We start from the raw sequence: 25061 nt of genomic DNA, 5'->3' as shown, positions 1-25061 counted from the left end.
ATTTGAGAACGGTCTACGCAGTGATTTGAAGGTTGTAGTTTCCAGTTTGTGTATCCGAACGTTCCCTGCTATGGTGGAGAGGGCCAAGGTGTTGGAGAAGAACCTGGCAGAGGCGGAACGGCACAAGAAACAGCAGACAGTAAGGGGGCCGATTGTCTCAAAGGGAAATGTTAATCAGAGAGGATCCCCTTACGCTCGTCCAGCAGTCAACGCGAGTGGATCCCAAGCCTTGGCTACTGTCGGTCAGTCTGGACAGCCAAGGAGTGTGGCATGTTTCCAGTGTGGAGGACCACACCTGAGGTGGGCTTGTCCTCAACTGAATGGGGGAAAATACTGCACTAAATGCAGAAGGAATGGGCACTTGGAGAACGAATGCTATGTGGGAGGACGTGCGGCAATGAGGCCGCCGAACGCTGGAAGAGCCCAACAAGGAAGAGGTGGACGTGCACAAGCTACAGGAAGAGTTTATGCAATTACGGGTGCTGAAGCTGCTCGATCAGGTACGCTCATCACCAGCACTTGCTCCTTGTTTGGAAAGCCGTGTGTAGTGTTGTATGATTCGGGGGCAACTCATTCCTTCATCTCGAAGGCATGCGTTGAGAAACTGGGACTAGTGGAGAGTGAATTACAGTTCGACTTGGTGGTGTCAACCCCAGCGGCTGGTGGGATTAAGACGTCTACAGCTTGTGTGAGATGTCCAATAGAAGTTGAAGGGCGTAGATATAAGGTCAATCTCATTTGCTTACCCCTTCAAGACTTAGAAGTGATTTTGGGGATGGATTGGTTGGCTACCAATCGGATCCTCATTGATTGTGGAAAGAAGGAGTTAGTCTTCCCAGGTGAAGAAGAGGAGGAGTTGTCTGTCGATTGCGGTCAGTTGAAGGAAGACATCATGGAAGGGGCGAGCTGTTTTCTGATCATGACGTATGAAGACAACGAAGTGGAACGTTCGTCCAATGATGAGAGCAGTGGAGGACGAACGATAGTGGATGACTTTCCGGACGTCTTTCCGGATGAAGTCCCTGGTCTACCTCCTATACGCGAGGTTGAGTTCACGATCGACCTGGTGACAACTGCTGCACCCGTCTCGGTCCAACCTTATAGAATGGCGTCAGCCGAGTTGTTAGAGCTGAAGAAGCAGATTGAGGAGTTATTAGATAAGAGGTTCATCAGGCCGAGTGTTTCTCCATGGGGAGCACCTGTGTTGCTGGTCAAGAAGAAGGATGGCAGCTCTCGGCTCTGCATTGATTATAGGCAACTTAATAAGCTGACTATCAAGAACAAGTATCCACTTCCAAGGATAGACGACCTACTGGATCAGTTGCAAGGTGCGGGCGTGTTTTCAAAGATTGATCTGCGTTCGGGCTATCATCAAATTAGAGTGAAGGAGGGAGATATTCATAAGACAGCATTTCGGTCTCGTTATGGTCATTATGAATACGTGGTGATGCCCTTTGGAGTGACGAACGCACCTGCAATTTTCATGGACTACATGAACAGGATTTTCAGACCGTACCTGGACAAATTTGTAGTGGTGTTTATTGATGACATCCTTATCTATTCCAAGAGCTTTGAGGAGCATGAAGACCACTTGAGAATCGTGTTGAGCGTGTTGAGGGAGAAAGAATTGTATGCCAAGCGTTCAAAGTGTGAATTCTGGATGAAGGAAATCCAGTTCTTGGGGCACGTCGTTTCTGCAGGAGGTATTGCAGTGGATCCAGCCAAGGTGAAAGCAGTGTTGGATTGGGAGAGCCCACGTTCGGTCACAGAGGTTAGAAGCTTCGTGGGGCTCGCGGGCTACTATAGGCGGTTCATTGAGGGATTCTCTAAGATAGTAGCCCCTCTGACTTATCTCACCAGGAAGGATCAGCCGTTCGCATGGACTGATCGTTGTGAGGAGAGCTTCCAGGAATTGAAGAAGAAACTAACGAGCGCCCCAGTGTTAGTCATTCCAGACACGGCCAAACCTTTTGAAGTGTATTGTGATGCGTCGTATCAAGGTTTGGGCTGCGTACTGATGCAGGAAAGGAAGGTAGTGGCGTACGCTTCTAGACAGTTGAAGGTCCATGAGAAGAACTATCCCACACACGACTTAGAGCTGGCAGCAGTCGTGTTTGCATTAAAAATCTGGAGGCATCATCTGTATGGAGCAACGTTTCAAGTCTTTAGTGATCACAAGAGTCTTAAGTATCTCTTTGATCAAAAGGAGCTGAATATGAGGCAAAGGAGGTGGCTAGAATTGTTGAAAGATTATGAATTTGAGTTACTTTACCATCCGGGAAAGGCTAACGTAGTAGCGGACGCACTAAGCAGGAAGTCGGTTCATGTTTCAGCTATGATGGTGAAAGAACTCAATCTAGTGGAGAGCTTTAGAGATCTAAGGTTGCAGTTCGAGTTGGAACCAAACAGTATTAAATGCTGCACCTTGAGGATAACGAGTGATGTGTTCGACCGAATCTGGATGAAACAACGAGAGGATGAAGAGCTAGTGAAAATTTTAAGCGCGCTCGGTACGGATCAGGCCAAACATTTCAACGCTGGAACGGACGGCATGTTACGTTACATGGGTCGGACGTGCATTCCTAACGATGGCGAGCTGAAGAGGATTATCTTGGAGGAAGGACATCATAGTCGTCTTAGCATACACCCTGGGATGACTAAGATGTATCAAGACCTTCGACGTTCGTTCTGGTGGCCAGGAATGAAGAGTGATGTCGCTCGTTTTGTGGCCTCCTGTTTAACTTGTCAACGTGCCAAAGCCGAATACCAAAGACCGGGTGGCTTACTACAACCTTTGGAGATTCCCGAATGGAAGTGGGACAGCATTTCAATGGACTTCGTGACTCACTTGCCTCGCACGGTCAAGAATCACGATTCTATTTGGGTAGTAGTGGATCGTCTAACGAAGAGTGCTCACTTCCTAGCGGTCAACTTGAAGATGTCTATGACCAACTTGGCCAAGCTCTACATCAAAGAGATCGTTCGTCTACATGGAGTACCGTCCAGCATCATTTCAGACCGAGACACGAGATTCACATCTCGTTTTTGGCAATCGTTGCAAGGAGAATTGGGAAGCAAGTTGCGAATGAGTTCTGCTTATCACCCTCAGACGGACGGCCAATCTGAGCGAACCATCCAAACGCTCGAGGACTTGTTGAGGACGTGCGTCCTAGATCATATGGGAGTTTGGGATGAAGTTCTGCCGCTCGTAGAATTTACGTATAACAACAGTTTTCAAGCAAGCATAGGAATGGCACCGTTTGAAGCTCTTTATGGAAGGAAATGTCGAACACCACTGTGTTGGTTCCAAGAAGGCGAGAATGTATTAACCGGACCAGAATTAATCCAGCAAACAACCGAGAAGGTGAAACTGATTCAAGAACGATTGAAGACGTCTCAAAGCAGGCAGAAATCCTATGCTGATAAGAGAAGAAGACCCTTAGAGTTTGCTGCTGGAGATCACGTGTTTCTCAGGTTGAATCCAATCACTGGAGTGGGAAGAGTCCTTCGTCCAAAGAAGCTTTCACCCAAATTCGTAGGGCCTTATCAAATTCTGAAGAAGATTGGATCAGTGGCGTATGAGTTAGCCTTACCACCTCAACTGTCCAACCTACATCCAGTCTTTCACGTTTCCCAGCTCCGGAAGTATGTAGCTGATCCATCTCACGTACTGGAGTTGGAAGATGTCCAACTTCGCCCAGACCGAACGCTGGAGATGCAACCAGTCTGCATTGAAGACAACCGCACCAGACTCTACAAAGGAAAGGACGTTCGTCTTGTGAAAGTGGTGTGGGATGCGAAGACTGGCGACTCAACATGGGAGGTTGCAGAGGCCATGAAGGAGCTATACCCTCAATTGTTTCCTGGTAAGCCCTAGAATTTTCGAGGACGAAAATTTTTGTAGTTAGGGGGATTGTGAGAACCTGAATAATTAAGCGCTTTAATCACACACTCTGAACCCCATTTAATGCACTGTGCCACGTCAAAACCCACTCTGCATGCGCCGGCCATGTGTCACTGAGGGAACGTCCAAAAACGTTGGTGGAAAACAAGTGGCGTGCAGAGGATGGACGTTCGTCCAGCGCGGGAAGGGAAATTCACCCTCTGCATGCACTGACGCCATCTGTCACGTCAGAAGCTTCTAAAAGCTGTAGTGGAATCCAGGTGGCCGTACGTGGTTGCATGGTCGTTCGGCGAGGAAGAGAAAATGATTTCTCTGAAAAACACTTTCTCTCATTTCTGCATTCATCTTCTTCTCCACGAAACTCTGGCCATTTCTTTTCTCCAGCTTCTCTCTAAACTCTTTTCATCTTCTCTCTAAGATCACTCACCACCAGCATCTCTACTTCAATTTCAGAAACCGTAGGATCATTCACGGTGTCTGGAGCTTTCGTTTGAACCGAACACGTTAGAATTCTGTAACTGGTAAGTTCTCATCTCTGCGCTTCGTCCATTCAGTTAATGCGAACCAAAATTCTGGTTGCATGCGTGGGTTAGGGGTCTGATCTGTCTACGATTCTGGTGTATTAGATTAAGTGGAAATTGTTGAGTAACTCCTTGGATAGAAAGCTGTGAAAGAACGAGTGAAACCCTAGCAATTGGAAGTGCACTGCTAGACCAGGTAAGGGAAGCTTTAGTAATTTAATTTAATACTTGTTTGATGTGTATGAAAGCAATGAAGTGTACTGGATGTCTGAAATGCATGAAATATTTGATGTTTAGTTATGCATGAACGAGCATGGTTGTACTGGATGTATGTGATGAATGTTGTTTGAACTGTATGCTGAGAATGAAATGTATGATTTGGGATATGAATAAGTTTCTGTATGGTTTGGGATGATAATATGAATTTTGTAATGTATGAGATTTATGGTGGAGAGAAATTATAAGTTATGAATCGTATGAAATCTGTAAAGTCATTGTAAACTGAAAAATCTGGAATAACATCATTTTCTCTGATTGAACAATTACGCTCGTCCTTGTACGGTCATATACCGTTCGTCTTCTCTAAATTTGAATTAGAGTTAAATTCTTTCTTTTGGAAAGTATTCTGTCTTAGAACGAGCGTCCCCATTTGAAATGCTAATTGAGTGTTCGTCCTAAGTGGCGTTCGGTCTTAGACCGAACGCTCGTTCAAAAAGATAAATGATAAGTAGCGCTCGCCCTTATGTCGAGCGTTCGTCTTTGATAGCGTTCGACCTTATGTCGAGCGTTCGTCTTTGATAGCGTTCGACCCTCTGTCGAGCGTTCGTCTTTGATAAGCGTTCGGCCTTATGTCGAACGTTCGTCTTAAACGGCGCACGGTATTCTACCAAGCGTTCGTCCGAGATAGCGCTCGGCTTTATAACGAGCGTCCGTTTCTAAATCGCGCAAGGTCTCCTATCCAGCGTTCGTATTAATTGAATAATTATTGATTTCTAAATAGCGTTCGTCCTGATTTCTAAATAGCGTTCGTCCCGATCTTAAATAGCGTTCGTTTATACAGTTAATTAACGTTCGTCTTTTTAAAGAAGTGTAACTAAGAATGAAAGTGTGATGTTGAGTGAATTATGAAGTGTGCGAACCATATATGAGATGAGATTATGATTTTGGAATTTGAACGAGCGTTCCAAGGAGGAACGTCTCTATGAATGATTATGATGAGTTGTAAAGTGTGACCATGGTAAAATCGCTGATGGCTGATCATCCTGATATTCCGTGAGTGCTCTTCTCAGGTAGAGGAGAGTAGGTCATGCGTGGGAATGGCAGGAGGCCCTAGCCCTATTGAGTACTTTGAGGCTGATAGGGTTAACCTCGGTTGGCAGCTGATGAGGGTCCCAGTTACTACACCAACCGGGTGCATGAACGCCTGCGGTTACATGGATTCACACAGTCCGGACGGTCGGTCTTAGGAGAGTTTTGGATGGATTATATTATACTTTGATGTATTGATGCATGTCTTGTGTGTTAAATTCGTATGTTAAATTGTATGTGATATGTATGAATTAAATTACCTAAGCTTACCCTTGCAATTTCCTTGTGTTGTCTACTGTTTATGTACGTCCGTCTTGTCAATGCAATGATCATTCGTTGTGGATGTGAGCAGATGGAGAGGTGCCACTTGAGGCTATGCTGGAAGAAGAAAATTTGGAGGACGCCAACCTAGTCGAAGTGGAAGTTAAGGCCGAGCAGTAGATCGCTCGTTTTTGCAGTTGTTAATAGTTTTGTTTATGTTTTAGGACGTTCGGTTACTTATGTTGAAAAACCGTTCGTTGTTAGCGTTCGCTATTTTTGGGACTCGACGTTGTAACGCTGTACTCCTAACCGTTTGGTTGGTGTTCTTGTTTAGCTGTAAAAACTGTTGACTGTTTACTGTTAATTGTAATTAATTCTAATTAATGGTAATTACTATTTATTGGGATGTTACAACTGTAAAAATAGAAATATATTTCAACTATATTATTTAATTTCCAACAAATTATTTATTTTAATTCTTAAATAGAATTATTATTTTCTCAAATTTGAAATTCTTATATCAATCTGTAAAATGTTGATTACATAAAATTTGATTCATGTTATGAATTCTTAAAATTATTTTTAAAATTTGTTAAATTTTAAAATAAATAATTATTTATTTTAACGTGTATCTTTAAACACATTTTTATTATTAGTAAAAAATTATAATGTATTATATTTATTATGAAATAGTAATTTATATTTAAAATATTAACTCGTTTGTTTTATATTAATTTTTCATTCTTAATTTTATTTATTTAATTTTTTTTTATTTTGTCATTTAATTAATTAATAAAAAAATCATATTAAAGTATTAATTATTTTTTATTTTTTATTTTATTCCCTTATGATTTTTAATTATGTGGTTAATCATTTAATAAAGTTAAATTTAAAAATATATATTTTATTTTTATTTCTCAAAATAATATTGTTTAAAAAAATACATATTTATTAATAATATGAATTGTTTGAAACTGTTAAATAAATATATAAAATAAATTGAAAAAAATTTAAAACATTATTAATTAAATAAATTCATTAACTCATAGATTAAATCAAATTATAATATTTTTTATTCATAACTGGATTAAACTGATTTATTTTTATTTTAACATGTGGTAAATCAACCATGTAAGTAATGTTGTTCCTTTGATAGACTCTCAAATCTCAAGTTGAAGATAAATATTTTCATATCGTCCATTTTCTTTTCTTTTAAAAAATATTGTATTACCATATTATGTAATAAAATTAATATTCACTGCTAAAAACCATCCAAATAGAATTTATCTCTTTCAATTAATAACACACACTATAGACAATTAAAAATGAAAATTGTTTTCTAACAACCGCGTTTTCAAACCACCAACTTTAACTTAATAATAAAGTTTTATTTAAATATTTCAATCTTACACGAGTTCGATTCGATTTAATCTGATCTAATTTTATCTTGGTTAAATATGTTGAATGTATTGAGTATAATTGAGTTAATCTTTTATAACTTGAGCAAATTCGAGTTTATATTTTCAAAATTTTAAAACTATTCGGCATATTAAATGGATCGAATTTAAAATTTAAAAATATACATTTAGATTCAAACATATTTATTCAAATAGGTTTAAAATAATATAAATTTAAGTCATTATAGATTGAATTTTCGAAAGGTAAAATGAATGCGATAAAGTCATACTTTTTTTCTTTTTCTGCTGCGGCTTCTAGTTCATATTTTAAAGATATTTTTGCTTTTGTTGGAAGCTTATATGAATTAGAGATAAAATCAATTTATAATTATAAGTGAGGTACAAACCTTAACTTTCAAGCCGATTTACGGAGATAAGTTAAGCTTCACTTCTTAATATGACATTAAAATCATGGTTAGAGCTTATTCTAATAAGTTTTATGTGAATATTTTTATTTTTATCTGTTTTCGAATTCCTGTCACGCCATCCATTAATTTCTACTACGTAAGTATGTTATCCACTTCTTAATAGCTTTTAGCATCAACATTATTATTTGACTTGACTATATTTCAAAGGCAAAATGAAGAAAAGTTGTGTTGTATTATTGTACGTATATAGTACGTCCAAGGAATGCAGAAACAGATGTCACGTGGGCAATTCCAAGGGTTCACACACACATTCAATGATCACGCCTACATGTGATTCTAAATTCAATTCATTAATTTATTCTAAACAATTACAAAAATACAAAATTATATATATTAAAAAAGTGCACTTCTAGACTTCAAAATAATTTTATAAAAGTTATGTATAAGAACTAGAAAAAGGGAAGATTTGAAACCTGAGAGATTTGAGACTTGGTCTACGAATATGGTTTTGACACATTATCTTCCCATGTCAATAATAAAACTATACACTATTAAATTAATTCAATGAAGATAAAGTCTCACTTTTGTTAATCTGAATTAAGCTCAATGGTTTTCCATCTTAAAATCAAACTTACACACACCATATATATATATATATATAACACCATATATATATATATATATATATATATATATATATATATAATGGATAATTATATGCTAATACATACTATTTTACAACAATTTAATATAATATATATTATTTTTTATTGATTTATTATTTATTTGTTATTATACTAACCTACTCTAAATTTAATAAGAAAATAAATAATAAATAGAAAATGATAAATAGTGTTAGAATGTTAAATTTTTTTGTCAAAATATTTTTTTGGTATATAATATGTTAGTTTAGTTATAATGACGGTGATACAGTCCAAACAAACTAAGACAATATAGGTCATTCAGAGACAGAAGAATCTTTAGGATTTTGTTTTCTCTCTTTTGTTATGTTTTCCACATATGAGATACATTATTCCAATGACATGATTTGAGAAGAGTTGGATAAAATATAAAGGATAATGATACTTTGATAACATTTTTTTGACAATATTTTAACATCATTTACGTGTCATTTTGTGATTGGTCTAAAATTACTCCATAATTAATAATAATCATAAATACCAACATTGATCAATCACATAATAACACACGTAGATAGTGTTAAAATGTTGTCAAAAAAATGTTTTCAAATTATCATTATCCAAATATAAAACTAATAATAGTTTTTGTTTGAGTAAATTATAAGTTTGGTTTCATTTTGATATTTGATTCACTATTTTTTTATTCCTCTTTTAATTACTTTTCATTCGTTAAAACTTCTCAATTTGAATTTTTTTATATGGTCATTTTTATTTTTATATTTCAATTATCAAATTATTTATTGATGATACTTTAAATTAATATATTACATTCTAAAACTAACGGTATCAAAGTGAAATAATTCGAAATTTACCAATTTAATTCAACTGTTGGTTCGTGGATTGATTTATTTAGGAATGATTCATTTTTTATTTTATTTTATATTATCATAATACAATTAAAATAAATTGATTTTATTTAATTTTTTAATACAATAAAAATACTCTCGTATTCCATTAGTTAAAAATATTAATTTTAAAATAGATTAAATAAATAGGTATTGTTTCAATCTTAAATTCATTTTTGAAAAAATGTTTCACAAGATAAAAGGGAGAATAAATATTTAAATTATATTTAATTTTGACTCTCATATAATATGAAAGTATTGAATGTGATATATATATATATATATATATATATATATATATATATATTAATTTGCAGAAAATGGAGTTGAAAGGGGCCCAACCGTTTTCCCTTTAGTCTTCAAAGTGAATGAGTCTGTGCAATGTCGCCAACATTCATTGCACATCTTTACTTTCTTACATCAATTTTCTTCTTTTAACATCAAAACAAAACTATGCACAATGCATGCATTTCTCACATTTTTTCTTCTTCTCAACGCAACCACGACGAAATCACAAGATTCTCTTCCAATGTATCAAATTAAAAAATGTCTCACTTTCACAACCATATACCAACAACGTTTACCACAAATATTGACACCTAATAAATGTTTACAACACATAAAGTCAATCATTTTATTCTTTACTTTTTTCTTCTTTTATAAATGCTAAAAATTAACTCTTTTTTTCTTGATTCAAATGACATGAATTGTGTCAAAAAAACATTTTTTTATTGTTTACTATTTAATACAATAAATATTATAAAAATGATTAAATTTAATAATAATTGCATTTTATAATATCAATAAATTAAAACCTTAACTATTTATTGAAAAACGAGAGATAAATTAGACAATATGAAATACAAAGAATATATTAAAAAAAAAAATTATTTGACACACTTAAATTTTTTACATTCATTTAACATTATCCTTATTTACTTTTTACTCTCTTTTTTATTGAAAAAATATAAAACTTTACATTTTTAAGATCATGTTACTCTTATAAATACTCTGTGTCAAATGAATGTAAAAGTGTATCATAGTACCGTTAAAAAAAAAAGCATTTAGTAGAAGCTAAAACATTACGTATATTCTTTTAAAAAATTTGCATTGCAGTGTGAAAACGAGAAGACCGTTTTGAAAGTTCTTATAGGAAAAGTTCTTACGTTTCTTTTTCAAAGAGGCCAAAGCTCAACAAAATTAATATACGTTCTGACCTATTTTCAAACTATAACATACTTTAATTCTGTAGGAAAAAAAAACTAATTTATATATTAATTAAACTCTGAATTATTTTGGTACATTATGTGTATGTATATAAATAACGAAGTCAAGTCTTGACTACGTAGTTTAAGAGGTCAAAGGATGTAATTCTTCTCGGTGTTGAGAGGTTCAACGAGACATTATTGTAGATGTCTACTATATTATATAAACAATACCAAGTCTTCAACATACCTGCTGTTTTCTCTTTTATTTTCCTTAATGTTTAGATGAATAAGTCAAACTTGAAAGATATGTTTACACGAACTAAAATCTCCAAAATATTTCTTCCCCAAAGGTTTCAAAAACCAAAAATGTTATCCTAGTTTTCTATGTATGCCAAGGTCATGTACGTTAAATATTGTATATATTTGAGTATTTAGATTATGTTTAAACCTAATCTAAATATATAAATATTGATATTAAGGTTGTTCGCTACATTCTTTGCATATTTGCCACTAACAGTATTAAACATTCACTTTCGAAATATCTTGAGTAGATAACATCCTATTTAACCGAACGATAAGCAGCGTGAAATAGAAGAAAAACCTTGATCCGAATTTGAAGTTTGGAGAGATTGCAAGAAACAGTGTTAAACTAAAACAATAAAAACAGTGTCAAATATAAAAAATCATCTACGTCAAATTATCATTTTGTTATATAAATTTTGATATATGTTGTGAATTGACATCGAATCTAATCGATATAAGAATTGTCGTAAATTTACGATTATGTCTACTGGATGATGAAGAGGAACCAGAAAACATATGCAGAGAAATTATGAATGGTTTGTAGATTTTGTCTCAACGGAATATGTTTTGAGCGAGTTCATTCGCTCACTGCATTAGGGATCATCGTGTGAAATGTTAACCGCAAGGCTGACTTTGACGGAGTTGCCTACTTGAACTGCAAATTTTCTTATTGGAGGACCATCATGCACCGGTCCCAGATGCTGTTTACCGTGAGGTTTAATTTGGAAAATAGAGACTCAAAATCTCTCGTTTCACAAACCTGAATTTCTTCCAGTTTGCAACAACGATTTCAGGATACACGTGGAAACAAACAAGCCTTAACTGCGAAGTCAATGTGGGACTAGGGAATCCTTTCCATTATTCAGTAATCATAAACTATTATTTACAAGCAAAAAAACAATACAAGGGAGACACCAACGTTACATACAAAGAAAAAGTCAAGAACCACACTATTCTCCCTTTCAATTCCCAATTAAATTTCTCTGCCTCAGCCCTTTCTTTTCAACTTCTCCTCACTTTCGTGGAAAGCCTCTTCCTTACTATATCATAACTCCGCAACTTTGTCAACTTCATCTTTCGATCACATAGACTTGTTCCAAACCTCACCACTGTGTCACTCATGGGAAACTGTTTTGGAAAGACAGATGATGCTAACAACGAAATTCGAACGATCAATAAACTTCCCCCAGGTACATATGATCATGATGTGTGTGTTTGTGTGTGTATCCCTCACATGAAATAAAGCCTTTTGTTATTTTTACTTGCGAGCTGTATATAAAAGTTTCTGTTTTCACCCTTCTATGTTTTCTTAGTATCGTATGTGTTAAACATAGGATTGTTTGTGTGGATTAATGTTATCCCCTCATTGGAAATGAAGTTATTAAGTGATTAAATGCAGCGAGATCAGAGAAGAAGGAAACGGTGGAAGGAAGAAAGGAGGAGGATTTGAGGAAGCTTATAAATTACACTTTGGATGATTTGAAAAGTGCGACAAGAAACTTCAGACCGGACACGGTCCTAGGTGAAGGTGGTTTTGGACGTGTTTTCAAAGGGTGGATTGATAGCAACACGTTCAAACCTTCGAGAGTTGGAGTTGGAATCCCCGTTGCGGTGAAGAAATCTAACCCCGATAGCCTTCAGGGTATGCAAGAATGGATGGTATGTTCCCTTCTGATTCCTAAAGATTCTTGTCACACTGATTTGATTTCGTTATCTTCAATTGTGCTTTTGTGTTTGTGGGTGCGCGCCAAAAGCATAAAAGTCTTTGCTTTTCATGATGGGGTCGATCAGTGATAATTTTTGTCTTTTTCAACTTGCTACATGTTCCACTACATGAATATGCATCTATATTGGATTCTGAGTTGAGCGTATAAAACCAATACATAACCCACCTCAAACTTCGACTATTTCATTTTGGTGACTTCAATTGTGTCTCCACTTTGTTCCAAAACTTCGTATTGGAAAAAAATTGCCGTTGTGTGTATGGATAGAGATGGTCGAAGAGATTTGAGTAGTCGGCGTGAGATTGAATATTACATTTTTGTTATTGTGTATAAAAAAAGTTCTTAGACAACCATGTAGAGAAAAATTAAGAGACAATCTTGGGGGCAGCTTTCATGTGAACAAAATCTCATACCAAAAGGGTTGAGTCCAGAAAAAGTTATGCTTTCCTGATGAGTTGAATTAAATTTGAAATTCCGTTAAAAAAAAAGTGTTTGTATTTAGTGTGTTTTTAAATAAAGTTATTGTATGTAAAAGAGAGTATGAGTAAAACAGAAAATTCCCAGACATAGTTAATAACAAGAGATATCTTAAAAAAGTAATAAAGCTTATCCTGAAGTGGTTTGGATTTTAGCTAAATCTATTTAGTGATTTTGGTTCCAAGTAGTCTGCCATTGCAAGAATTGATCCATATGTATATCCAAATGTCGGTGTCAAGGGACCATATATACTAAGGGGGTCAAGTCAACTTTTGTAGGGCTGCAATATTTTACTCATACATGCTACATGCTGATCAATGTTTAATATTTCAGAAAGCATTAATTTTCATTTTTTTTCTAAAAGAGTACCACTGTAATTCATAACAAATCTCCAATGTACTTCATATTTGGTAAAAAAAGAATCTATTGTCAATGTTATGAGTATTGTAAAACACTGACAAGACCTTATATATTGATAATATTTGGATGCAGAGTGAAGTGCAATTTTTGGGGAGGCTCTCTCATCCAAACCTAGTTAAACTAATTGGCTACTGCTGGGAGGATAATCAATTCCTGCTGGTGTACGAATACATGCAAAAGGGAAGTCTTGAAAGCCACCTGTTCAGAAGTAAGAAATAACATTAATTGTGGACATAGTAAAACTAAAATACAAAGATATTCGTTTGTTCAAATTACCGATGATGATGTTGTTGCAATGTTGCACTCTGCAGAAGGTCCAGAACCACTTTCATGGGATATAAGGCTGAAGATAGCCATAGGAGCTGCCAGAGGCCTAGCTTTCATGCACACATCAGAGAAAACTGTCATATATAGAGACTTCAAGTCCTCAAACATTTTGCTAGATGGGGTATGTATATATATGTATATATATGTATATATAGATGTATATCTATGTGTGTGCACTGCTAATTCCCTCCTCACTCAATCAATAATCACACACTTTTCCCTCTTTTTGTCACATCAAATTACTATAAACATTGATTACTTTTTCTTTTTCCTCTTCTACACCAAAGTGTGGTGAGGGGTGAGAAAATTTATCATCCATCATTGACTTAACCTGGTCCCATTGTTGTGTTGCGAATTCATTAGGATTTCAATGCAAAGCTATCAGATTTTGGGCTGGCAAAACTTGGCCCCGTCAATGGTAAATCCCACGTAACCACGCGGATCATGGGCACCTATGGTTACGCTGCACCTGAATACATGGCCACAGGTACCCTCGTCAAATAAAAATTATATATGTCAAAAACATTATGATTTGTTGATGAGAGAAAACGATTATATGAAAAATTGCAGGGCACCTGTATGTTAAAAGCGATGTGTACGGATTCGGCGTTGTTCTGCTAGAATTGCTAACGGGCAGAGCAGCTCTGGACACAACCCTACCCACAGATATGCAGAATTTGGTGCAGTGCAGTATGTCATCTCTGAATGACAGAAAGAGACTGCAAAAGATAATGGATCCAAAATTGGACTACCGATATTCACCAAGGGCAGCGTTTCACATAGCCCAAGTTATCATCAAATGTTTAGAATCTGACCACAGAAAACGACCCTGCATGGTGGATGTTTTGGCAACCTTAGAAAAAGCACAAAGTATGAAGTACAAACCCAAAGGGAACAAAGCCTCCGCAATTCGTCAAACATCAGACGTGCATCACCCGAATTACCCACGTTCTTCACCATCACCGCTTCACTACAAAAACAACGATTAGGTTACACCCCAAATCACCGACTCTTTCTACCCCTATCTTTTCTAAGCATTTGTATTCATAATTTACCTCTTGTACCTCTACAGTTTTACATTTCACTACATCAATCTAAAAACCATTCCTTATAATCCATTTTAGTTCTTGCAAATTTAGACTGTGTGCGCTAAAACAAATTAAAACTGTAAAGATTGACAACAGTATTCTTTTAAAATATAAAAACTAAAGAGTAATAAATCATCATATATTATAAATGTCAGATATTTATTATCGATTATACACACCTCTAATCTTCCTCTTTCAGTCATAAATGTTTTCATTGATAGAGTTTCACTCTCATAATTACTTTGATAATCAAAGCCAGAGCTTTTATTTTTAACCAGCTCGTCCTGTATATCCACAAAACATGTTTTTTCTTTTACCAATTTATCACAATGAAATCACCAATATAGTAATATAGTGCAAGTTTTTTTTAAAAAAAAAATTAAAACTTTGAGATAAATGGTATTAATGAAACATGATTTCATAAAAAAACTATGTCAATCTGGCAGGACTACAGTTGGCATGACTTACCTCAAGTTATAATTTTTTTAAATTTGTACTAAATTGATAATTTTAATGTTAAATTGACCTCTCGATTGATTAAAAGAAATTCCTTAAAACACTCCTATCAAGTTTAATGTAATAGTTCATATTATTTTGAAATAAGCAATCTTAACATACATAAGATAAATTATGATTAAATCACAATATAGTTTTTGTTTGCACTACTTATCCTGTCTGATGAAATTTTAAACGATTTTATCACATACTAGTGGCACGAATTATTCTTTAAATTAAGCTGTTTTTATCATATTGCTCAAAAGTAATTAACCAAATTTGGTTTAACATTTTCACGAATTATTGGAACTTTTTTAAGGAGACTTAATTTTAGGCGTGTTTCGATTAAATGCGACAGTTTAAAATCTTTCACTAAAAACTAGTGCAACTTATTCAAAGTTAATTAAAAAAAAAGGATGAACATGTTTAAATTTGTTTAAAATACACCAATATAGTACATTTATTTTAACTTAAGCAACAAAACATCCTTCTTAATCTATGTTTGAAATCAGGCCACATAAGTTATTTGATTGTTTTTATAAGTTTGGTATTTTTATAACGATAAACATTTTTATTTTCAATAGAAAAATATATTTTTTTCTTACCTATAAATATACATTTATTTTATTTTTATTTTTCAACATTTCTTTTCTATCCTTTCCAATCTTTTTCTTCATAGGCAAGAATAAAAAAAAGGCTTTTTTTTTTCACCTTCATTTTTACTAACTGCACCACTGTACTAACATGAAATTCCCATCTTGATCGCACTTCCATTCACCATCTCACACTTTTGAGAGGAAAAAAGAAGAGAGAAACCTTATTCTAAAAAATAGTTCATTCCAAAAACTATCATTTATGTTTTGAAAAACTTCTCTTAAAAATTTTGTCCTTGAAAGCTCATTCCAAATTGCATTAAGTGTACTAAGAAAATTCCTACAAATTTTGTTCCATAAATTTCATTGCAGAAATCATAACTTGAAAATTTCAAAATCCTAGTTCGAGAAAACTTAAGAAACAAGTGATCCAAAATCACATTTACGAAGAATAAAATAATATTTTAATAATTTTAGAGATCGTAGGGATGTTAAGGGCGTGCAGAAAGAAAATGGTAGAAAAACTGATAACATCATTTTAATGTCAGTCCAAATAAACCTTCTAGAAGACCCAAACAAGTGTTCATATTATAGCATTATATTATATGCATGTTGCAAAGTGTACACAGAGATGATAAGTTTGTTGGATCACATAAACATCTTCCACCTGTTGTTTCTTTCATGATTTTGAAAATGTTACATCATTAATCCAAACTAATAATATTTTGCTCCATTTTTGTTGGAAAATATGTTATTCCAATTAAGGAAGGATCCTTGTAAATGTCACTTTCTTGGCTATCTTGGGTTGTTTTCCATGTCAGTGTTCCATTATACATAAGAAGGTTTTATGGTATGTGTTTGTACAACATAATAATGTTCATTGTCAGCTTTCACAGGTTTGTATTCACATTGCTTCATCCTCCTTTATTTGGATAGTTGGTTGGTAAATTTTCCCCGTGTTCATATTAGTACAAATTTTGGAAGTGAACCAAAACAAAAAGTTGAAAAGACCTTATTTCGATCGTATAAATGATTATATATATATATATATATATATATATATATATATGATGCGTTTACAACAGGAGCTTTGTGTCTGTCATTATCATTATAGCACGATTTTTCTTTTATATTGTGTCTATTTATATCATTTCAGTGAATTCAAATCTGGATAGGTTTGTCGAGTTTATGATTATTAATTATTTTATTGATCTTGGTTAATTCAGGATAATCTTATTTAAAAAAGAATTCTAAATGCTATGGACATGTGTTATTAGGACCATCTCAGTTAAATATCATACGGATGAATGATATAGTGTAAGTGAAAAATAATGTTGTTTCTAAAAATCATTTAAGTTTAAATTTTATTTCATGTTCTCATATTTAAAAAAAAATCTTTTAATTTGTATATGTATTATTGTGGTTAATCTCTTTATATAGATGAATTATGAATTGTTTACACCACATATACAACTTATTCAAATTATATTTTCAATCATTTGTGGGAAGTGAATATTTAATACATTCAATCATTAAAATTTGTTATTGTCTTAGTAATTAAGTTTATTAAAATTTCCCCAAAATTTAAATTTGACAAATATTGTATTTAATGATAAATATATAAATATTTTTAAATATCATATAAATTTAATAATGTTAACATATTGAGAAAAATATAGATGTGATTTTTGTTTTAATGAGCATATTGAAATTAAATGTGTGTGATGTTGCTAGTAAAGCAAGATACAAATCTTTTTTAGGAGTTCGCCGCAGAATCTGCTTTTGAAACGGCGTGGTTGGTTGTGGTGTCTCTGAAGCAGCAGCGTGTGGGTATTTGCATGATCAAGGCGTGTGTAGGTCTGTTTGAGTTGAGAGATAAAGAAAACATAGAATAACATCATATGAATAATAACATCATAGGAATAATAACATCATATGAAGACAATTATGACGGCTAATGGGTCCTTCAAAAGCAAATGACCCCATTATCATAAAGTGCAAACCATTCCCTCAATTAGGGATGGCAAAAAAATCTGCGCCCGCAGATATCTGCAGATAAAATCTGCGACGGATAGTTGATACTTGTAGATATTTACTATCCGTAATTTGTAGGTAGCGGATATTTTAATACCCGTTTATAAACGGATCGGGTACGAATATTATACTATCTGTACTCGCGGATACCCGCTACCCGCAAAAAGTAAAAATAAAAGTTTAATTTATATTTTATTAAGTAAAATTTAATTAAAATTAACATTAATTTATATTTTACAAGATTAAATTTAATTAAAATTAAAATTATATTTATATTTAATTTAATTTATATTATATTTTATATATTTTTTGTAATTTTATTTAAATTATTTTAATAATTTATTAAAATATATATTTTTTTAAATATTTGTGGGTATCCGCAGATATCCACGGGTATCCACGGGTTTTAAACTAGCCACGGATATTTTTTAAGCGAGTATCCGTACGGGTAACGGATCGAGTAGCAAATGTATTTTTTTTTGTCAGATCAGATTGTGGGTAAACATTATCTATACCCGATCCGACCCATTGTCATCCCTACCCTCAACATCTTAAGCAAAAAATAGTTTATTAGTGATGAGTGGGCGCGCAATGCGAAATGATATATATATATATAAGGTCCCACGTCTAGAATCTCACTCTTCCTTCCACAATCACTCCTCCTTGGCTCCACTTTCACACTCACCATCATTAATCCCACTAACTTGCTTCCCCAACTGTTAACTACACCACTCAATCATTGAACTTCTTTTACCTATTTCTCTATCCTCACTCACACATCTCTATATTTTACACTATCATCATCATTACTATCCACCCAATCCCTTTGACCAACGCATTTCTCTTTCATTTCCCACATTTTAATAAAGGATAACTATAATAAATACATTTTACATCACATAACACAGTAATATACTATATTATATCATATTCAATACATATCCAAACAAATAAATATCTTAAGAGGTATAGCTTATGACCATTCAGTCAATATTAAACCGGTTCAGACTGTTAGATATAATACAAATCACAAATACATTATTGAGACAGAACGGTTGTAATGAGAATAAGTTGTGATGACAAAATGTAAAAAAACGATATTAATTTATGAATGGTTTCATCATGATGTTAATTCTGCATTGAGATATTGAGATATGATTCTAGATTGATATAATATGTTTAATGTGAATATGTTGTATTATATGATATGATATTTTTCGTTGTTTATTTTGTATATTTGTGATTGTGGTTTTTAATTATGATCGTATTCGTATAGAATCGAGTAAATGGTGTTACAAATAAAACTGGTTTATCGTAGTTTAACTATAGAAGGGAAAAGAGTTTTTCTTATTTATATTTATATTTAATTTGTCTAGACTTTGTGTTTTTATATTTGAAGTTTAAGAACAACGTTTATGTTATGTAGTATTTGCTTCACTGTATATTTAATTTAAATAAAGGTTTTGAATATATAAAGAAAATGTTTATTATACTTTGTATAAAAAAGTTATACACGTGATATTTCGGGTGTTACATTAACGCAAAGATAAACATTTTAATAACTCATAAAGTAATAATACCCAAAACAAGTAGTAAATTTTAATTGACCATATAACATTTATACTCATTTATTATATATTGGAAATCAGTGAGATCTTTAGTCAATTTAAAACTTTCAATTCGTCTCCTTACATATTAAAATTAAAAGTGAGATTAAATATTGATAGATTGTTCAATAATAACTTGATAATAAATAAAACAATAAAGTAAATAAAACAACAATTTTTACTAAGATAATTCTAATATTATATTTTAAGTTTTATTTAACTCTATAAAATAAAATACCAAATTTTATTTTAATTGGTGTGGAATTATCAACCAAAATTGTTATTCTCCATAGTCGAATTTAATAATAAAAAACTCGAAGCTCCACGAGAATACTCGAAGCGTCGGATCTAAGGCGGTTTGAAATTATAGGGTTTTGGATGCATGGGGTTGAGGCGCAGGAAAAGGAAGGTGTGATTGCAAAAGCCGAAAGAAAGGAAGAAGTGTGAGCACGCTGATTAGGTAGCTCAAGTAAAATATTCTCATCAACAATTCCATTCATCATCATCCATGCATTTCTCACCTATATAATATACAACCGTTTCACCCTATCAATGCTACAAATATACAAAAGCAAAAGTCAATCACAAATCATGATGTTCATAGCCTCAACCATACGAATCAATCATCACCAATACACTATCATTTCGCTAAATTCCCTTTTCTGTAAACCCTAATTCCTCTTTTGCCTACTTACATTATTTATAATTCTTCTCATTTATAACCGTTGAGGTAATATATCAAAATCTACGATTGATATATCTAACAGCTAGGCATGTCATTTACGATTGATCCAACACATTATCATATCAATTCCAGCAAGCAAATTAATAATTGATATGTTAAAGTCTGTGTTTTTTTGCGTGAAGCATTGAGCTATAATCAGTTTTAAAATATACTTTTTGTTAATGCTCTGTGCAACTTAATCATACTCACGATTTGTATGATTTCAGAATCAATCGTCTCAAAGTAAAATTCTTATTGTTGAATAAAAACAATATGCACAAAAACATTACTTATTCCGAGTTAACCATTCAATATGGTTTTACTCCATTTGTCATTGTTCTAATCACTTGCGTTTTAAATCTAGTTAGTATGACCTCACCACAAAATTAGGTTTTGAGTTCGTTAAAGGAAAAGAAGCACACTGAAAAAGGTTAATTAATTTTTCTTTCATAGATTGATCGTTGATTAAAATTAACTAATATCAATCTATAAAATACATAATCCTATACTATGGTTAAGTTGGTAAATTTTAACATGATTACTAAAATACATTAACTAAGTAATTAATGATGGATCTTGCCTAAGAATAATGTCGGGTCAAAATAATGTACTAAACTAAACGTTGTTTTAATGTTTATTTTTCATACGCATACTGCCAAAACCAAAATACTGCCAGATCACATGCTATAAGATAGCGAAAGCGAGTTTTTCTATCTTCTATACGCATACTGCCAAATTACTTTATACGTAAATAAATAATACAACGCAATAGTTAGAATTCGAAGATATTTATTATCTATAAATAACGTTTAATATTCATTTTTAAATGGGTCGGATAGGGATAATAGACTATCCGACCCATAGATATATGTTACTCACAAAAAATAATTAAAAAAATTAATTTATATATTTTTAATTAAATTTAATTAAAAATAAAATAAAATTATATTTTATCATTTTATATTATATATTTTTTTCGTAATTTTATTTAAATTGTATTTTTAAAATGTATTAAAATACTCGCGGGTATTTTCTAAATATGTGTGTGTGATAGTTTAACGAATAAGTTAATTTGGACGACAATCAAACAAATAAGTTGATTAATGAATCGAATTGAATACATTAGTTTTAATGTTGATCAACTTAAAATTAAAATATAATTACCCATAATTTGATTATAATTAGGCCGATGTAACAAATTGCTAACTATAAAAAATTAAATTAATTTTACCATCTAAGTGTCTTCTCCATTTCATCTAACCAATTGAATATCACTTGAATTTTTTAGATAACATAACACAACCTGAATCATTAATCTCGACCTCATATCCAAAAATATTTATATGGAAACCTAGTTAATCATTTTATTGGTTTATATATTTTTAAGTAAAATGAAATTATAAATATTTATTGTAATTAAATTATTCAATAGTTTATTTAAAGATATTGTTCTTTCACAAAGTGAACTCTTACTTAAAAAAGATTATCATATTTAATGGTAGACGGTATCTTAACGAGATTATTTCCAAAATAAAAATAAAAATAGCTATATAAAGAAAAACAACTATTAGTTTTTTCTTCTAGTACTCAGAGTTTACTGTATTTTCATCGTTTCCATGAATAAAACGAGAAAAAGGTAGGTTCATGCACTAATAGTACAAAGGTTGGCGATAGTCCTCTTTATTAAAAAATTGAAAAAATAAATGGCCGTTAAAAATAATGAGATTTGTGAATATTATTTTATATAAAAAACATAAAAAGATAATTATTAACCATTTTAAAACTAAAAGTGGATTACAAACATTTCTATATAGAGAGAATAAAGTAAGTACAATTATTCTAATTAAAATATTTTATTTTAATTTTCTCTATTTTGATATAATTTTTGGTTAATGCATTACTTTAAAATAAAACAAAGGAGGTTTCTTTCACTCCATAAAAAAACATAGATGAAAGTATTAAAATAACCTAAAAAGGGAAATACAAAATGTCTTGTCTTATGTAATTAATACGGGAAGTTTGTCTTGTGCTATTGGGTAACGTTTTACTGTTGGCATCAATTCAAGACAAGTCTTTTTCCTTCACCTACCACACTTCACAAGTTCCAACAATCAACAGCATTGAATATACAACACACCAATCCTTTATATTTAATTATACTAATCTAATTAATTATACCGTACCAATTAATTACTAATTAATTACACTACTTTTATTGGATGTTTCATTCCAACCCTATGCTTCTTAATGAGAGTCCTCCAAACTTATCTTAAAACTTACGAATTCATTTTTACTCCAATCAATGACACTGATTTATACAATATAATACAGTTATCTGTAACACATAACTTTAAATACACTATATTCGGACTCAACTTACAGATCATAATTAATTTCATTCAAATTAAATAAGTAGGTAAATGGTCACTTTTTTTTAATCAAATTAGTGCATAAATTAATGTTTTATTTATGGATGTAATAAATTAATTTAATGTAATATATTTAATTTTATAAATTGTTGTAATAAATTTATCACTTTAAATATTAAAATAATTATCAGTTATTTATATGTTATGTGATATTATTTATAAATTTATTCAATTTTTACTTACCGAATATATATATAAATGGTCACTTTATATATATATATATATATATATATATATATATATATATATATATATATATATATATATATATATATATATATATATAACATTGTAATGTGTTTTTTTTTTCATTTTCCCATATGTTTCTAACATTATATTTATCCACAAATTTAATAGCAAATATGTAAATGTTATAATAATATATAAAAAAAGTTATAATAAAATGAATAAAAACATATGTTAATCAACTTCATGAATGTTGGTCAATATAATATAAAAGATTAAAGTTTTGTATTTGACTATATGGTTAACTATCAAGAAAGACGAGAGAAAAAAAGTTGAAAAAAAGATATGAAAGAACAAGAATATTAACAATGTACGTTTAATATATATCAATACAAAATTAAATATAAACAAAAATATTAAAATAAATACAAAACATCAACTAATTACACAAAAATATATTTTGAAACGTCAACTAAATTGAATAAGTTCCCTTAAAAAAATAAAATAATTATCATTGCATCTAGCTTTATTTGGTATTTGTAATTTTTATTAAATGAAATAAAGTAATTTAGTCCCTGTAATTTAATTAAGGTAATGTAATGTCGTGAACTAGAGTATTTTTCAACGAATTTAACTTAACATGTGCAAAATCATTTCTTAATTTTTAGTTTTTATAATTAAGTTTTAGAGTCAAATATATAATTAATTTGTTATAATCTAGTCCCTATAGTTTTAAACAATTTCAAATTTTTACTTATAATAGAGACTAAATATATATATTCTAAAGGATTAAACATAACTTTAAAAATTTTACTTTTATGGAGTAAAATAATTTACTTCATACGACTTCAAACATCTTTTTTATTCTTAAATTGAAAAAATCTACTTCCTTTATGAAAATTTTTCCAAAATTTGAATATAAATCATTAATGAAAAATTTAATGTACAGTATTTTAGTTGTGTGTGTTTTTCTTTCAGTTTTTTCTTCTTTTTTTCCATCTTTTAAACCCTAATAAAAGTTATACAGTGCTAATTTTGTTGAGAAGAGTTAAAAAATAACAAAAATGAAATATTTTATAAAAATAAATATTTATTAATATATTATCTTAAAAGTTTTGGATTGAAAATGAAATAAATCATTTATATAATGCAAAAACAACTTATAACGTCACACATTCAACGTCCAACCACTAAATAGTCAATGTTAAAAATGAGAAGTGACATTTTTGTAAATAAATGCAATTGTAGAAACGTCGAAGTCCCGTTCAATTCGGCGATTTTTATTTTTTTTTAAACCATCAATAGTAGGTCGAATTCTGTAGGGGTTCGACGTAATATTTGTCAGTCATAAGCTAAAGAGTGACCCTTCTTATTTCTTTTTTCTTTTAAACAACAAATAATAAGTCGAATTTTGTAAGGGCTTGGACGTATTATTTGTGAGCCAGAAGCTAAAAAGTAACCCCTTTTTAATATGTTTTTTTTTTGCTTTTTTGTTTTAAACCACATATAATACGTCAAATTTTGTAGGAGTTTCGACATATTATTTCTGAGCGGGAGAATGAAAATTCATTCACTTTATCTTAGCGCGCGAGACCCTCTTCCCTTCTCAAACTTTTCTCGAACGAAGTTTGACGACCATCACATGTAATCTTTCTTTCATTTTATACAAATGCATGTTAATTAACTACTTTATGTATAATTTTCGTTTGTTCTGACCGATTATTTTCGTGTTCTTGTCCTTCGTAGATGCATTATGTTTTCTTTCTCACAGGTGGAAACACTTTATTTCGACGAACTCACCTTTTGAATATTAGTTTTTGTTTTTGTTTTCGTTTTAAATAACTTATTTGTTGAACTTATTTTTTGTTTTTTTGTTGAACCTGTTTGTTATTGTTATTGTTGTTTGATTAAACTTGTTTGTTGTTTGTTATTGATACTATAGTACACGTTCATAATTCATGCTTTATAAAATACCAAAAACTGAAATTTGTTGTTTTTCTGCTTTTCAGGCATCGCAGAGTTGTAAAAAAGAATTACAGTTAATTAAAAAAACAAAAAAAAAATGCTTAACGTCGAATATT

General features: G+C 31.7%; 1 protein-coding gene and 1 long non-coding RNA gene across 4 annotated transcripts; one reads left to right on the top strand and one right to left on the bottom strand.

Annotated features, from left to right (window-relative positions):
• The first annotated feature begins 11813 nt into the window (after window positions 1-11813).
• Window positions 11814-14942, top strand: LOC108341168 (probable serine/threonine-protein kinase PIX13). The gene is made up of 6 exons (XM_017578821.2): window positions 11814-12066; window positions 12276-12535; window positions 13570-13705; window positions 13809-13945; window positions 14188-14311; window positions 14395-14942. Exons 1-6 carry the CDS (start codon window positions 11997-11999, stop codon window positions 14811-14813), a joined length of 1146 nt encoding a protein of 381 aa, XP_017434310.1. The 5' UTR covers window positions 11814-11996; the 3' UTR covers window positions 14814-14942.
• On the bottom strand, window positions 13526-14805 carry LOC128196146 (uncharacterized). 3 transcript variants are annotated; one of them, XR_008248311.1, is made up of 4 exons: window positions 14710-14805; window positions 14400-14543; window positions 13774-14293; window positions 13526-13695 (listed from the first exon to the last, which is right to left on the bottom strand). It is a non-coding gene; the product is annotated as an uncharacterized LOC128196146 (long non-coding RNA). The 3 variants fall into 3 exon arrangements; XR_008248312.1 differs by lacking the exon at window positions 14710-14805 and having other exon boundaries at window positions 13774-13870; window positions 14084-14293; window positions 14400-14537; XR_008248310.1 differs by lacking the exon at window positions 14710-14805 and having other exon boundaries at window positions 13774-13870; window positions 14156-14293; window positions 14400-14537.
• Window positions 14943-25061: the final 10119 nt, after the last annotated feature.

The sequence above is a fragment of the Vigna angularis genome, chromosome 4 (assembly GCF_016808095.1).
Source record: "Vigna angularis cultivar LongXiaoDou No.4 chromosome 4, ASM1680809v1, whole genome shotgun sequence".
NCBI lineage: Eukaryota > Viridiplantae > Streptophyta > Magnoliopsida > Fabales > Fabaceae > Vigna > Vigna angularis.
Note: the sequence above shows the minus strand (reverse complement) of the source record. Positions and strands in the feature narration are given on the sequence as shown.

What these genes read in the sequence shown, in the direction of transcription:
- LOC108341168 (XM_017578821.2), top strand. Translation starts at nt 11,997, where the DNA reads ATGGGAAACTGTTTTGGAAAGACAGATGATGCTAACAACGAAATTCGA. An exon ending in AGGGTATGCAAGAATGGATG is followed by an intron (nt 12,536 to 13,569) that starts GTATGTTCCCTT and finishes ATTTGGATGCAG; the next exon opens with AGTGAAGTGCAATTTTTGGG. An exon ending in TGAAAGCCACCTGTTCAGAA is followed by an intron (nt 13,706 to 13,808) that starts GTAAGAAATAAC and finishes TGCACTCTGCAG; the next exon opens with AAGGTCCAGAACCACTTTCA.